This window comes from Elaeis guineensis, chromosome 1 (assembly GCF_000442705.2).
Source record: "Elaeis guineensis isolate ETL-2024a chromosome 1, EG11, whole genome shotgun sequence".
NCBI classification, from domain to species: Eukaryota; Viridiplantae; Streptophyta; class Magnoliopsida; order Arecales; family Arecaceae; genus Elaeis; species Elaeis guineensis.
The window spans coordinates 103023241-103040425 of NC_025993.2; the positions used below are offsets into that span (position 1 = coordinate 103023241).

A 17185-nucleotide genomic window follows, 5' to 3' on the forward strand; every position below is an offset into this window, starting at 1 on the left:
TGCGTACTGGTTAATTTGAGATCTGTGCAGGGATGCATTACGCGGTTCGGACTGCTTTGAGCGTAGAGCCATCCAACGGTTCAGTCGCGAAAGAAGGTCAATTACTCCTTCGCGCGACAGATACAACCCGAAGCCCGGGGTTCCAGGGCGGTGACGGCAGCGGCCCCGGTTTTTGGCCGTCTGCGCCCACGGGTCTAGTTCCCTTGGGCCTCTGTATGATGATGCACGCAGCTACCGGTACGGAGCACGGCTCCAAACCCATTTATTATTCATTAAGACGTCCCGGGGCTGTAGACGGCACGGAAATATGATGTGCCCTTGACCGATATGTAGCTACATTATTTTTTTATAAAAACCAGGGCTAATTAATTCTATAACTAACGGTGATTTGGGACCGATACGAGGAGACCGACACGGCGACACCGATCGGGAAAAGGCATCATCGCTGTCAATGAATAAATAGACAGGGGCAGAGAAAAGCAAAGCAAGATAGAGCATCTGCCGAGCCGGCTCCCTTCTCTCTCCTGCTCTTGGTCGAAACGAGGGTTTTGTGGGGGTCGCTCTTTACCATCCATCCGCCTGATCGGAGAGCGAAGCCGAAGCGAGGAAGCACAAGATGCATTCGACTCACCTGCTACTCGAAGAACCCATCAGGATGGCTTCCATCCTGGAGCCATCCAAACCCGTATGTTCTATTAGCCCCGCCTCTTACCCCTCCTCCGCCTCCTCCTCCCTTTCCTCGACCATGATTCCCCCTTTTTTTTCCCTAAAAAGACCGGAAGAATTTGGCCTTTCCACATGGATGTGGATCTGGAAACAGCACATCGAGTTTCAGGAAAACATGTCCAGGAATTTTTTTTTTTGCGAAAAACGGAGGATTTTTTGCTTTTTTTTCCTTGTATAAAGATATATAGATCCTCGTTTGTTGGGGTGGTTCTATTTTGATGCCCGGCTTTCAAAGGAAGAAAAGTGAGGCAAAATCTGGGTGAAAGATCGGATCGTACGCTATTTCAGTCGCTAATCTTTGATTTTTCTGGTTCTGCAGAGCTTCTTCCCTGCGATGACCAAGATCGTGGGGACGCTCGGCCCCAAGTCCCGAACCGTCGAGGTGATCTCTGCCTGCCTCAAGGCTGGGATGTCCGGTAACTTCCTCTTAGATTATATATATCCTTCCTATTTTCTGATGGTTCTTTTTATCTCTCTCTCTTACAATTATTTATTTAAAACTTCTTGTGGCAGTGGCTCGCTTTGACTTTTCATGGGGGGACGTTGATTATCACCAGGAGACTCTGGAAAATCTCAAAATGGCTGTCAAAAGCACCAAAAAGCTATGCGCGGTAAGTTTATTATTATCAGCTACCCAACAATTATTAAGTCCAGCTACCCGGTTGCAAGTTATGTTCTGGGAGATCTCTTACCTGCTGCTACCCTTTCGTTTTCTTGAGTTTTCAGTTAGAAATTAATCCTCTGTCCTTTTAAATTCATTTTTCTGCTAGTTATCTGGGTCAGAGGCTCAACTAAATCCGAGTTTGATGTTTACCATTTGTCTATGGTGTCATGTTCTTTCCATAGATGATATGATTTTAATTGACTGAATTTTGCCTCCTTTTCTAGGTCATGCTGGATACGGTGGGTCCAGAGCTGCAGGTTGTCAATAGAAGTGAACGAGCAATTTCACTTGAGGCAGATGCATTTGTTGTTTTGACCCCCGACCAAGAGCAAGACGCCTCCTCAGAGTTGTTGCCAATTAATTTCAGCGGACTATCAAAGGCAAGCAATGGTCATCCTGAAAATATTGCCTCTTCCTACGTTTTAGGATGCACCATGGATGTCACAAACATCTTTTGCATTTGCACGAGTCTTGAGCTAATTTAATGTGCTTGTCTGGATGAAATTGTTATATTTCAACCCTGATACGTATGCCTTTTCATCTATGCATTTTGTACGAATTCAAGATATGTACTCGAATCCTTTCCTTTTTTATTCTATTAGACATGCCACTTACACAATTTAGATAGCTAATTAGAAATCTTTGTCATTGCACAATTTAAGCTTATGAATCCGGGGAGCAATCCTTTGAAGTTCCCATATTGGTGAAGGTTCTGATAGAGGGAATTACATTCATCTTTAAGGCATAATTCATTACTTAAAGAGCCCAAATTATTTGTCAAAAGTCTGTTCTACGAGGAAGTTGTCCTTTAAATTTTAGAAAAATAGAAATGCAAGGGTGAGTATTTTTTGTCTCATGATGGTGATTCTCATGATTAGTATCATATATGGACAACGTATTCTTGAAACAATATAATGAGTAAAATATGAAAAATGCAAGAAAGTTGGACAAAAACAGCCACTCTAGAAGGAAATGCAAGAGGCACTAGTCTTAAAAAAAGATTGCAGTTAGCATCAAAATGACGTTAAATGTTAGGATAGAAATGATGGTTTTTTAAGAGTGTAAAAGAAAGAAGTATGCTCATTTATGGCATCATAATAAATTTCTTGCTTTCCTTATCCATGGCAGTATGTAGTTCAGTTCAGTATCTTCAAAATTTTATCTTCATTTTCTGTGGTCTTGCGACACATTATTGAGATGCAAATGTGTACTTACATTCTCATTGTTACTATATGTTTGTACATTTATATTGCTGTTGGCAATTTCTCAAACCTCACCTGCCCATTGTAGGCATGTTACTTGATATCACATTACCTCATCTGCTTACCTGCATTTTTATTGTTATTTTTATTTTTTTTCAATGAGTTATTATGTCTATCATTTCTTGATTATATAGTCCAGCATGACCAAAAAAAATCATTTAGGTTGCTACATCACCATGAAGTTCAACCTAAAATGTATGCATTGGAATTACCAGACAATATAACTGTAGTTTGTACTTCAATTTCCATTTTTCTCTATGTTTAATAATTTTAATATTTTAATTGCAGGCTGTGAAGCCAGGAGACACAATATTCATCGGTCAATACTTGTTTACTGGAAGTGAAACTACTTCTGTCTGGTTGGAGGTATGACTTTGGTAAACTTAGCTGATCTGATTTCTTAACATAGTGATTAGCTGACCCAAACAGTGCCTCCCTTGGTTGATTGTGCTCATGGACTAACATGGTTTACTAAAATTTCCATCTTCACCCACCAGCGTAGAGGGGAATTGATTTGATTTGCTGACTCAGTGCATGACTTGAAATTATCACCAACTTGATCTATATTGTTTTTGTATTTATTTGCATTCTTAAGAAAGCCCTGGTGCTTCATGATGTAGGTATCTGAATTGAAAGGTGATGATGTTGTTTGTGTGATAAAAAACACTGCTACTCTGGCTGGATCTCTATTCACGTTGCACATCTCGCAGATCCACATTGATTTGCCTACACTTTCTGATGCTGACAAGCATGTAAGTGATATATTTTTTTACATGATATATATGTACATTTTCTTTTAGTGCAACAGTATGTTTTGTGGCCTTGCATATCTACTTAAATCCACATTTTTTGACGTGATTCTTTGAACATTATTTTTTGAGCATCTATACACATGATCTTGTTCCTTGGACTGATATATATGGATTGTTGAAACTTAAAATGTAGTGTCCATACCAAGGTTCACAATCTTTGGATTGGATCCTATACCTATATCACCATGCTAATATAATATCGGTATATCCAATATGGGGGTCAGTTCGGCATATTGAGAATTGGTACACCTCCCATATAAGTTTTGGTTCAGTGTCTGTACTGTATGGTATAGCCAATATGAGGTGTTAAGCCTGGTATAGGGTGGTATGCACTGGTATGGCAAATCTTCTTCTGTGTCTAGCTTGTTAATAGATCTAAACATATATGATGCTTTCCTAATTGTAAACAATGAAATGGCTTGATGTTTAATTATATATGCCATATATGTATTATAGTGACTGGAAAACATTGATCATGAAGGCCATCCTATAAGAAAAAGGGTGGCCTGGATTTTCCAACTTTGAAAAAGGAGGAAATGAAAGTGTAACAAAGCCCTCCCCTCCCTCCGATGGCCATAATTGGCTATTCTCTCTCTCTCTCTCTCTCTCTCTCTCTCTCTCTCTCTCTCTCTCTTGCATCACCAAGGTTTTCTTGCTAAAAAGAACAAAGGCTTTCCATGATTCTGCATCCATCTAACAATGTGACTTTTAGGTTTGCCACGTGCTATAGGTTTGATCTGTGCTCTAAAGAACAGAAATCAACAAACAGAATAAGGAACCTTAGATCTTTTGTGGTTCTTGCACATATAATTCATATGGGTAAAAGATTTTGGTTGTTTTTGTCTATATTTGATGATGAGGGTCCTACATTGATGGTTTGAGCTAGTGGATATGATCCACTACTTCCAAACCCTCCAAATTGCTTGCACACCAAATATCATGTGAGCTGGATACCCCTAGTCTATGCATCGAGTGGTGCAAAATAGACAATTAAAATAACATGAATTAATACATGTTTTTTTTTTGACCATTCAATGCATTGGCTAGGGGTCTCTATGATAGCATTTTAGAGATGGTAGACCATATCTAATAGCTCGGATCATTGATGCGGAGCCCCTATTATCTAATCTAGACCAGATTGGAACTGAGTGGAGATCCATTTGAGTGTGGCCAAGTCTATCTCTCTATATATGTATATGTTTGGAACTAGTGGAACCCGTGCTTTGTTAATGTTAAATAGCATAACAGTAAGTTGAAGTCCTATTAGTCACAATTGACCTTCTATATTTCATGGCAACCCCTCTTTGTTGGCTTATCTAGGTACATCATGCCAAATTGTTCAATTTACTGTCTATATCCTTTCTTACAGTCTCCTCAAACCTTGATGGTTCATACCATGTTTATAAATGCTGAACCCATAGAGATGACACAAGGATTGTTGGTTTGGTTGCTGGTTGTTCGAGGCCTTTCAGTCATCTTTTCAATCACGCTTCTGATTCTCTTAAATAAAGCCATATATCAACCATTTTGAGTCAAAATTGACCACCTCTATTTCATGTCAATCCCCCTTAGTTGGCTTATCCAGGTACATAATGCCAAATTAGAGGGTTTAATGTAATGCTTATAGCCATGCACACAGGCTCCTCAATCTTGATGATTTGTATGTTGTCTATAAATGCTGAATTCATAGTCATGACACCTGGGTTGTTGGTTTGGTTGCTGGTTGGTCATTGGCATTTCAGCCATCTTGTCAATCACTCTTCTAATAATCTAAGCTATATGACGAACCTATTTGAGTCAAAATTGACTTGCGTCGGAGCATATTCCATTTATTGACATTACTCCCCATGTCTACATATATTATTGTTTTGGTTTATTGCCAAGGGTTTTCTTGATTTTTTTTTTGTTTGACTTTTTAATGCTGAAGTGATCTTATCTTTTCCAAAATATCAAATAATTATATCCTATAGTATTCGTCATCCTAAGCCAAGTATGCTAACTGAACTATGCCAAACAAAGAAAATGGCATGTAACAAGTTAGGTGCACTTTCTGCAATTACTACAAATAACATGAATTAATACATGTTTTTTTTTTGACCATTCAATGCATTGGCTAGGGGTCTCTATGATAGCATTTTAGAGATGGTAGACCATATCTAATAGCTCGGATCATTGATGCGGAGCCCCTATTATCTAATCTAGACCAGATTGGAACTGAGTGGAGATCCATTGGAGTGTGGCCAAGTCTATCTCTCTATATATGTATATGTTTGGAACTAGTGGAACCCGTGCTTTGTTAATGTTAAATAGCATAACAGTAAGTTGAAGTCCTATTAGTCACAATTGACCTTCTATATTTCATGGCAACCCCTCTTTGTTGGCTTATCTAGGTACATCATGCCAAATTGTTCAATTTACTGTCTATATCCTTTCTTACAGTCTCCTCAAACCTTGATGGTTCATACCATGTTTATAAATGCTGAACCCATAGAGATGACACAAGGATTGTTGGTTTGGTTGCTGGTTGTTCGAGGCCTTTCAGTCATCTTGTCAATCACGCATCTGATTCTCTTAAATAAAGCCATATATCAACCATTTTGAGTCAAAATTGACCACCTCTATTTCATGGCAATCCCCCTTAGTTGGCTTATCCAGGTACATAATGCCAAATTAGAGGGTTTAATGTAATGCTTATAGCCATGCACACAGGCTCCTCAATCTTGATGATTTGTATGTTGTCTATAAATGCTGAATTCATCGTAGTCATGACACCTGGGTTGTTGGTTTGGTTGCTGGTTGGTCAATGGCATTTCAGCCATCTTGTCAATCACTCTTCTAATAATCTAAGCTATATGACGAACCTATTTGAGTCAAAATTGTCTTGCATCGGAAGCATATTCCATTTATTGACATTACTCCCCATGTCTACATATATTAATGTTTTGGTTTATTGCCAAGGGTTTTCTTGATTTTTTTTTTTTTGACTTTTTAATGCTTAAGTGATCTTATCTTTTCCAAAATATCAAATAATTATATCCTATAGTATTCATCATCCTAAGCCAAGTATGCTAACTGAACTATGCCAAACAAAGAGAATGGCATGTAACAAGTTAGGTGCACTTTCTGCAATTACTAATATTTGCTTCTGTATGTACGTATGTACGTATGTATGTTTGCCGGCTCCTGTATGCATGCATATATGTATATGATCATACTTAATCATCAGATAAATTATAATATTTTCTCCTTTTTTAAAAAAATTTCAGCAGTGTTTAATTCATTTGATGTGTTGTTAATAATTTCAGGTTATTAGTACATGGGGTGTTCGAAACAAAATTGACTTCCTCTCATTATCTTACACAAGACATGCAGAAGATGTTCGACATGTAAGGACATCTTGTATTGGTTTCTTTTTGTCTTTTCCTCTGATTGAATTGATGCAGTTGTCTTTTTATTGCAATTTGTATTTGCTCTATACTTGATGCTCAGATTTTTGTTTGCTTCCTTTTCCAGAATTTTTATTTATTTATTTATGTATTTTTTGGGGTGGGGGTCTGTTATTCGGGTGCAGGCACGAGCGTTCCTCTCGAAGTTGGGTGATCTTAATCAAACCCAGATATTTGCAAAAATTGAAAACGTAGAGGTGTATTTATCTGAACTAGTTTTTCTTTCTCTTCTCTCTTTATTTTTCTCCCATTTTTTTTTCATTTCAATTAAGTGATTCTCTGTTACTTATTTTCTTGCAGGGCCTAACCCACTTTGATGAGATTCTACAAGAAGCAGATGGCATTATTCTTTCACGGGGCAATCTGGGAATAGATCTCCCACCTGAGAAGGTTGATAATCCCAACTTAGCTTCAATAAGAAGGGATGCATGCATTATTATTTATTCTTTGTTGATGCAAATAAATATACTAAAAAGGAATCCCTGTAAAGAATGATTTTTTTTAGCAAGCTCGGTCATTTGAATCTTGGTTATGAATGACACTTTTATTTATTTGACATCAAATTAGGCTAAATGGAATTACTTGAATGAATTTCATGTAACTGGGTTTGTGTTGATAATAGCTAATATCCTAATCTTCTTTGTTATGTTCTGTAAAGATACCACTGCAGACAGATTTAAGTTTTTTTTGGTGCATGCATAAGAAGTTTGCTCATCGTGTTTGACATGCTTGTGGTTTTCTATATATTCTCAAGGACACTAGTGGCATAATAAACAATCATCATCCCATATGATTAGGACACTTACACTGCATGAAGAAATAAACACATGGTTGCGCATTCATCTAGGCATATCTTAATGTCAACAAGATATGAGCATGGCTGTAACAGTGTATGGATGGTGACAAATTTTTATGTTAGTCTTGCAACTGGGGGCCAGCAATGAGAGCATGTGCCACTTTTAACACATGCTTATAGTGTTCCAAGTGGATCATGCTCGACATGATACATGGGAATTCTTGTCCTGAGAAGTTGTATTGCAATACATGACATTCTGTGGTTTGTATTTTTATTCCCTGAATCCTGTCACATATATGTGAGTTACCTTCTTTGCATGTGAAAACAATTCTTTGGCATACTGATTGTGAATAAACTTGAGTTAAGATGATATGGCAGTGGAGAAATCTGTCTCCTTCCCAGGGAAAATATGTGGATCTTGACAATTCATCAATGTGTATAACCAAACTAAAATTTTTCACTTTCCGTGTAATATGCTGCCATTACTTCCAAGTCAGTTAGATATATTTTTTCTTTTGCTACTTTAACATATAAAATATGGTCCTGTCAGAACCTTTAATGAAAGTTGCTTGAGAATGTGAACACAGGTGAGAACATGGAGAAAGAAAAGCTGAGTTTTGAATATGGCAAAGGTTACTCATGGTGCTTGTTGTGGTTACTCATTTGGAAATTTTAGGAAACTCATTGAAGGGAATTTTTCTAGATTGTAGGACAGACCACTCTAATCAAAGAACAGCCACATAGTCAGGATTTGATGTGACCTGGAATGGGGTAAATTATTTTTGTCCAGCAGATATTAGAGATAAATTGAGTCAGAATATCTTATAAAAGCAACAACGAAAAAGAAAAGAAGAAAAATGAAATTCAAGAGAATTTTTAGAATCCTGATAGACTTCTGAACACAATTTGTGGGGTAAGAAAACTTTTCTGAAAAGATTTGCAAGACTGATAATTTTTGAATTTGTCAAACTATGTGACTGTGGTCATTCTTGATTCTTGTTTTGCTGTGTGTTGCCAATTCTCTTTACTTTGGTACAATGGAACGTGAGCCTTTTAATCATAAAGTATCTAAACCTAATAACGTGATCTTCACATATTGTTTGCAGGTGTTTTTATTTCAAAAAGCTGCTGTCTACAAATGTAACATGGCTGGTAAGCCTGCTGTGGTTACTCGTGTGGTGGACAGTATGACTGACAACCTGAGACCAACTCGTGCAGAAGCAACTGATGTAGCTAATGCAGTACTTGATGGTGAATTATGTTGCTATAAGATTTTGATTTCTGTATTATTAATTTTGTTATTCCACAATACAAATTTATGTCTTAATTGTATCATGAAGAACTTGCGGTTTTCATTGTCAGTCTTGATTTGTTTCAGGAAGTGATGCAATTCTGTTAGGTGCTGAAACTCTTCGGGGGTTATATCCTGTTGAGACTATTTCAATTGTGGGTAAAATTTGTGCAGAGGTCAGTCTTTGCTAATGCTCACTAGTGTTAGATCTTTGTTGAGGTTTGGGTCTTTAATGCTTCGGTTGTGAGGAAGGTATTGTAAAATTTTTTGTTTTGATGGAAATTGATAGGGACTAGATGCAAAACGATTTGTCATGCCAATTGAATAATTGTGCCAAGGTTTTTCTGCTGTAACTATCTTGCATGTAGAGTTGTAGCTAATCTCCTCTATTTGCATAAAGTTTGGCTCAGCTTATAAACTTGGCACAAAGTGTTTTTTTTTAATTATTTTTTTTATTTTAATAAAACATCAGTTTTTTGTTGCTTCTTTTGTTGTGATGATTTTTATAACAGATATGGGATCCTTAATTCTTTAACATCTTCAATTTAGGTTTGCATTTCACTTGCTAAGTGAGCTGATCAACTTTTGGTGTCTAAATATTTTAGAAAAACAATGATTATGCCATGGTTAGATGAAGTGCACGACCAACCGACATATAGTCTGTTACAGGACACCCAGAGACAGACGGACATATAGTCCTTACAGGACACACACACAGGGAGGGAGGGAGAGAGAGAGAGAGAGAGAGAGAGAGAGATGTATATTATAGTCCATTGAAGGTTTGGTAGCCTATTCAATAGGGTCATAGAAGGTGAGGTATGTGTTGAATGGAGTAGAGATTGGAAGAACCTTTATATGGTTATGATAAGGCAGGCTGGGATGTGTCAACCAAGTTATGGATATCATGAATGGAGGATTAAATCACCATAAGAAGTTGGCAGAAAACTAACCTCTTCTTTTATGAAATTATTTATGTATTTTTTAATTGTATTGTGTGAAATATTTTTAATAAAGCGCCACATGCTCCCTGGTGGTTGTGATTGCTAGGGCCACGCTCGTATCCTCTCCCTGATTCTGCATTTTAAATAATTGCTTTGGCTTTTTGCGTATTTCTATTTTGTTGCATTTTTGTTCATTGTAAAATCTGCTTTGCAGGCTGAGAAGGTTTTCAACCAGGATTTGTACTTTAAGAAGACCGTGAAATATGTTGGTGAACCAATGACCCACCTGGAGTCTATTGCTTCATCTGCCGTATGTTGCCCCTTAACCAACCTTATTTGACTACCATTTAACTTCAGAGTATCTTTCTTCTAATATACGTTTAGTTTAGAAATTAGAGACAATAAGAATGATTTTTTAACTGGAAGTGTTGTTTAATAAGTTTGCTATCATGATCTTTTCTAGGTACGTGCTGCTATCAAGGTTAAGGCTTCTGTTATTATTTGCTTTACTTCATCGGGAAGAGCTGCAAGGTACTGTAGTTATACAAACTACATATTTGGTCTACTTTTTGTTAGTTCAGTGATGCATGTTGATTTTTTCCTTCCACATACGTTCACGAGGTCTTCTAATACGTTTCATATTGTGCAGATTAATTGCAAAGTATAGGCCTACCATGCCTGTATTATCAGTCGTTATCCCACGGCTCAAAACAAACCAACTTCGATGGAGTTTCACTGGGGCTTTTGAGGTAAGTGGGCTTTCTTCAGTTCTTTAATATTTATGCTGGATCATGCAAGTGAGTTGTTGGAGGAGGATGCTGTTTTCTACTCTTTTTCTATCATTATGGTTTCATTCTTTTTTGTGGATATGAGCTTAACATAGTGGTGTTAAGAAGCTGACAGTGAGCTTGTTTTATTCCTTATTCCTTCCATCACATTTTAATAGATGTTTGTTTATTCAAGGCTTTTCGATGCGTCGTATCTAATTACCCAAATTGGTGAATGCTTATGTTATGGGCAGGCTAGGCAATCACTTATAGTCCGTGGCCTTTTTCCCATGCTTGCTGATCCTCGACATCCCGTAAGTATATCTTTTTCCGTTTTATAAGTTTTATTTATTTTACTAATTTCAGTGCTTTGAAATTAGTACAATTTTCTCTCGTCAGGTTGCTAATTCTATGTAAAAAAAGTTCCAGTGTCTATTGTATCACATCATGGTTGTAGATAATAATTTTAATGCACCTAAGACAACAGAAAATAAGATTTCTAACTGCTAGCAAATAACACTAGTTAAAAAGGTTGTTCAACCAAAGGTGGAAGTGGTAGATGGATTATCCAACATCATCTGCAAACTGGTTTAACCATGGATCATAACAGTTCAAATTTATGGATTTCTTAGAGCTGCATGCACGTGGGATGCTTGATTCTGCTCCAGACTAAACGTTCGCTTGTCTCTCTTTCTAAATATTAATTATTCTTGTTACTTTTTGAAAGAAACAGGTCTGCTCATTGATGGCTCTTTTTTCTCTTATAAGCACATTATACGCCTGGGGTTGTGCATATTCTTGTCATCAGGTGGAGGTCTGATGTTTTATTTGTGCTTCTGCAGGCTGAGTCTACAAGTGCTACCAATGAGTCTGTTCTGAAGGTTGCTCTTGATCACGGCAAGGCCTCTGGGGTGATAAAGTCACATGATCGAGTTGTCGTCTGCCAGAAGGTCGGGGATGCTTCGGTGGTCAAGATTATCGAGTTAGAGGATTGAACAGTTGCTTTTTTGTAATTCCGGCATGATGGTCAAGTTCCTAGGAGAGCTTGCTGAGATACCTATAATTTATTGAGTGGATACTGAGGCGATTCTTGCTCCAGTTAAAGCTGTTAATACAGCCAACAATATCTGGAGTTGGTCACAATCTTCAAATTGCATGTTGAGTCTCTGTCATGTGTAGAGTGATAGCGGTATAGGACGCAATTAATGGCTGTTTGCAATCTTAGAGAATTGCTATGATGTTTGTTTTTGAATAAATATGGGCTTGGTACCTCATGCGAGGTCACCGCATTGCATAAGTGAGGGGGGCAGGTTATGTTGTGCGCTACATGTGCCGGTGGTACTGGATGGTGAGATCAGGACATTCAACATGCCATCTCATCGACTTCGATTTGACACCTTAGGGCTTCTGAAATCTTTGTTCAGGGTGGTGTTTTATTCGAGTCTATTGAATTCATGCGGTCCAAAAGGGATCATCAAGTGATCTTAGATCATTGATAATCTTATTTTAGACTTATTCGATTCATGATTGTTTTGAAATCATCGTGTTTGATAGGTTTTTTCTGGGTGCTCATCATTAATTTGTCTAGAAATCTGAAGTCATTGATGATATAATATTAAAAATATTTGAGAGATATTTTATAAAAATATATTTATTAATTTTATAAATTAGAGATTTTTAAAAAAATATTAATTATTATTATAGAATTATTAGGTTCATTTATATGTATAACATATTATTATTCTAATGTTAATATTTATTTGGATGATGAAAATGTAGTAGTACATAAATAATTTCATAATATAAATACAAAATATAATAATATATTTTTATTATAATTTAAAATTATAAGTGAATAATAATATGTCAATAATATGATTAATAATATAATATAATATATGTAAAGTTGATGTAATATATTAAGGGTATATTGATAAACTAATGTTTATAGTCAGGTTGAGGGATATTTTTGTTTTCAAATTTTAATTCTAGGTGGATATTGTGGAGTAATCTTGAATACTTATTTTTGAAGTATGGGTTTTCATTATTTAAGGTGGGGTTGATTTAAGGAGGGGTTGATTTAGAATCACTGGACGACTATTCATTTCATTTTCTTCATATATGTCAGTGTGAATTTTGGAGTTACCACCTCATGCCAAATCCTCCCTCCCCACATGTTTTATCTCGTAGGTGATATGCATTTGGTGGCCCATGCGAATGGCATTTGCATGCATCGGTACATTGATTGATAGGTGCTTAAGTTATGGTGTGGAGAGATTGTACTTTATAAGTGGTTTTAGATCCATAGGAGTATGGGATTTCTCTTATTGATCTAATTAGATGCTTATTTGTTCTCAATATTAGTGGAGGCAGGGTGAAAAATATGGATGTTTTGTATAAATGCGAGTATGCTACCACTTGCCTGTCAGATCACTAGGCTGAGCGGAGATTGGTATGGTACACGGGCGAATTGCTGGTGTCAATCAGGCCAATCATATTGGGACTACTAAATTGAATGGTGATTAGCTTTTGTAGCACATTACATATTGACAATATATGTGTGATGAGCATAATGGCGGTGGTATTTCTATTGTTCATTTTGAACTAGGCTAGCTGGCTAGTATCGTTATAGTAGTTGCAGTTATCGTACATAAATATAATATTGGCTCGTGTAACTCAAGTTACAATGTTTGGTTAGTTGTTCTTAGTACGGAAAACACTTGAATGATATTACCAAGTTGTAACCTCAAATCTTAGACCCCATCTCGATTGATGCCGTGACACACCTACTTAAATGTGCCCAGCCAGGCTCGAACCATTACCTGAACGAGCCATAAAGGAGTTTGGCTTGTTGCTCTCTCTAATTAAGGGTGTCGGTGGTTGATTATATTCACATCCAAATCCATTTTTTTTTTTTAATATCCAAACTCAAATTTAAATCAGAAAAAACTTTGTACCGATAACTGGTGCTGGATCTAGGGGAATTGGATCTATTTTGGATAAAAAATAAGTATATAATAAATTATTTTACTATATTTTTGAACTGTTTTTGAAAATTATTAATGAACTCTAATATTATGTCATGAATTGTGCAATATTAAAAAAATAATGATATACAAAAATATAAAAATTGTACATACAAGAGGATAGTTATTCATAAATATACGTATATTTGAATATGTATGTGCATATATAGTTATGTAAATGCAAGTACACACAAATCTATGCGTATTATCCAATCAGGTTTTTGGATATAAATTCTATATAAATCCAATCCGGTTCAATAAATCTTGAGATTTAATTTTAGAAACCAAAGCCAATGTACTACATGTTTGGAGGACGTTTGTACTCATTAAAAATGATTTTAAATTTAAAAATAAAATTTTAATATTTGATTATAATTCAAAAGTAATTTTTGATTGCATCGAAAATTTCTTAAAATGTGGTCTACTTGAAGTTAACCTTCTTCCGCTTTCAATAGGTGTGATTCCGCAAGCCGAATATCATATTTATGGAAAGTTATTTTTTTAAGCAAACAGTATGCTATCCTTCGAAATTCTTTGCATGATCTACTTTTTCTTGACTTACAAACGTATTCGCCTCCTCTCGATGTCTTTTGACATCCTTTTTCTTGAAATATTTTAATAGCAGAGATCACGTTCATCATTTTCTTTTAGAACAAACGGACGGTCATATCACTTTGGAATGAGAGCAACTCATCAAATCAAGATATAAAATATCCTACAAACCGATCGAGCAAAGATCCCCCTGTCTCCAGAGTGCTCCGTGATAAATACAACCTAATCTACTGCATTATTTGCCTCTTAGTAAACATACCGAATTTACATTGCAGCAGAGTGATAAAGCATAATTCAAATATCTCAAAAGAGAGGATGTGCCTCCAGCTGCTTCGAGTTACTTCAGATCCAGCCAATGATAGTAGCAGAATCATCCTCAATGAAGATCATCTCTGTCTGCAGCTTCTACCTGGCGTAGATGATATCTACTCAGACGGCATACAGCTCAGCTCCCAGGACCAAAGGCTCAACAAGATAAGATCTTTTTGGAGTCAATAACCTAGCATTAGGACTCTGGATAACGAAACCTGCACCGCCCTACCGTTCATCCTTTTCTCTATCTGGTTTTCAATTTTTTTTTGAATAGTAAAGATCACATTTATCCTTCTCTTTATTAGTTTTTGGATAGCAGAGATCATCCTTCACCCTATTTGTCGTGGGTGATCTTAAGCATGAGGACATTATATAAGGGCCTGTACCAAATATTGTGGCACGAGATGATAGCTTCATGGTTCAAGTATGTGATAGAATACATGATTTGTTAATAAATAGATAAGTATTGGAATATATTCTTTTGATTAAACATGTTTTACAATTATTTAGCTAATTTTATTTTATTTTTTAATATTAGCTATATTTCAAAAAATATGTTAAAATTTTTTTATTAAATTTATTTTATCATGATATTTATTTATTTTATATCTAAATAATTTTAGAATCATTTTAGATATTTATTTTTTTCATTATTTTGTTATTTAAAATTAATTTTTGGATTTGTCAACCAAACATACAGCAAATCACTTCTATATTTTTAGAATAACTTTTGGGACTTGAAAGCTCCACAATTTTTTAGTTAAAAAATTATTTTATCTTGAAACAATTTTTATCCTTTGTTTGTACAAAGGATGGATGAAGGAGGAAAAATGGATAAATTTTCTATCCATTCTCTTATATGTTTAATGGAACATAGAAGGATAGGTAAAAATAATTTCTGTTGGGATAATTCAACCAACCTCCTATTCTGACTCTAGATCGACCTCATAAACATAATATACCGACTGACAATCAGTTGACCGACCGATGATCGGCTATTTTCGACCATTGACGAACAACCACGACAACTAAGTAATATCCAATCGATGATTATCGGCATATCAGAGTTATCGACCGATGCTTATTCGGATCTCCACGACTATCGACATATAGTCAGCTTAACTTTCTACGATTACATAATATCGGAATGTGCGGAACCCACATATCTAATCATTATAAACGGTTATCAACTATATGTCACGATCATTAGTGGGCATAAACACCCCATTAACTCCATGATTATGGCCCAATAATTGGGATAATTTCTCTTTAGTACCATAAAAAGTAAGACCGCATGCTCGACAATTATATCTGAATCACCTAAAAGAAAGGTAAACAAAGAGCATTGGTAAGACACTTCTGGGCTGAGACTCTGCTATTCAAATTTTTTATCTGCTGTTCATCACTTTTCACTGACTTAAGCATCGGAGGGTTCCTGCCAGACATAATTTCGATCAGTGAGGATTTCTTTTGCAGGTACTCTTCTCCGACGACGGACGCAACAGAAAATTGGCCGCAACAGATTGACGCACCAATCATGGTAAAAATTAGAGCTCAACAATCAACAGGATCGGTGAGGCAGTCTTTTTGTCGGAAAGATGTTCCTCCCCCACCTCCATTGGCAGAGCCCGGCTCTTCGTATCCTGTGGTCACCATAAATACACAAATTATTGCATTAATGCAGCAAATGAAGGTATTAATGGAGACGGTCCAAAGCCTCTAGCAACAACAAACTCAGCAGTAGCTGCAGCTATCGATGGAGGAGCCGGTGGCTCATTCAGTGTCGTCTAAGCACAGCCACCATCCTACACGACATTCACCCTCCTCATCTCCAGAGCGGCGACCGTCTCGACACTCTCTCCGAGAAGGGCAACTGTATTCTCGGCACTCCCATCGTGCCGCCCATGCTTCGTGGCGTTCTCCCTCTCCTTCTTGTATACATAATATCGGGAAGGGGAAGAGGCCGCGTATGCCTTCTGCTTCTCCATCTTCAAGCTCTTCAGGAGGTTCTACCTTTAGAGTTTTCTGACAACGGTGACTCGACGACTACGAGCGCAAGTTCAAGAAAATCGACTGCCAACTTGCTCGACTTCAGATGGAAGGTCAGAAATCTTTCAGTGATTACAACTTCTAGCACATCTTGGATGAACCGATTCTGTCTCGGTTCAAGATACCGCAGATGGAGCCATACGACGGCTCTACTGACGCAATCGACCATTTAGAGAGCTATAAAGCTCTCATGATGATTCAAGCGGCAACCGACGCCCTCCTATGCATCGACTTTCCGCAACTATTCGGAAGGCTGCTCGAGCCTAATATTTTGAACTTCAGTTGAAGAGTATTAACTCCTTCAAGCAGTTCGAACATTCTTTCATGGCCCACTTCAGTATCAACCGAAAAGTGCCATAGACATCAGACAGTCTCTTCTCCATTAAGCAGGACGAGACAGAGACAAAGATTTTGTGGCTCGTTTCAATGCAACCACATTAGAAGTCAGAGACCTCAATGAAGATATGGCCATATCGATCATGAAGAGGAGTCTAAGAGGATCCAGATTCATGTATTCTCTAGACAAGACTCTTCTCCGGAC

General features: G+C 36.8%; 1 protein-coding gene across 1 annotated transcript; it reads left to right on the top strand.

Moving 5' to 3' along the window:
- Positions 1-390: 390 nt before the first annotated feature.
- On the top strand, positions 391-12002 carry LOC105038179 (pyruvate kinase 1, cytosolic). The gene is made up of 16 exons (XM_010913893.4): positions 391-685; positions 1046-1142; positions 1240-1337; positions 1615-1770; positions 2941-3018; positions 3273-3404; positions 6770-6850; positions 7036-7107; positions 7211-7300; positions 8813-8957; positions 9085-9173; positions 10153-10248; positions 10402-10469; positions 10588-10687; positions 10960-11019; positions 11548-12002. The coding sequence occupies exons 1-16, from the start codon at positions 617-619 to the stop codon at positions 11698-11700; spliced, it is 1584 nt and encodes a 527-aa protein (XP_010912195.1). The 5' UTR covers positions 391-616; the 3' UTR covers positions 11701-12002.
- The last annotated feature ends 5183 nt before the right edge of the window (positions 12003-17185 follow it).

Excerpts from the sequence above, each read along its gene's own strand:
- LOC105038179 (XM_010913893.4), top strand. The coding sequence starts at position 617 with ATGCATTCGACTCACCTGCTACTCGAAGAACCCATCAGGATGGCTTCC. Across the intron at positions 1,771-2,940 it reads ATTTCAGCGGACTATCAAAG|GCTGTGAAGCCAGGAGACAC; the intron begins GCAAGCAATGGT and ends TTTTAATTGCAG. Across the intron at positions 3,405-6,769 it reads TTTCTGATGCTGACAAGCAT|GTTATTAGTACATGGGGTGT; the intron begins GTAAGTGATATA and ends TAATAATTTCAG.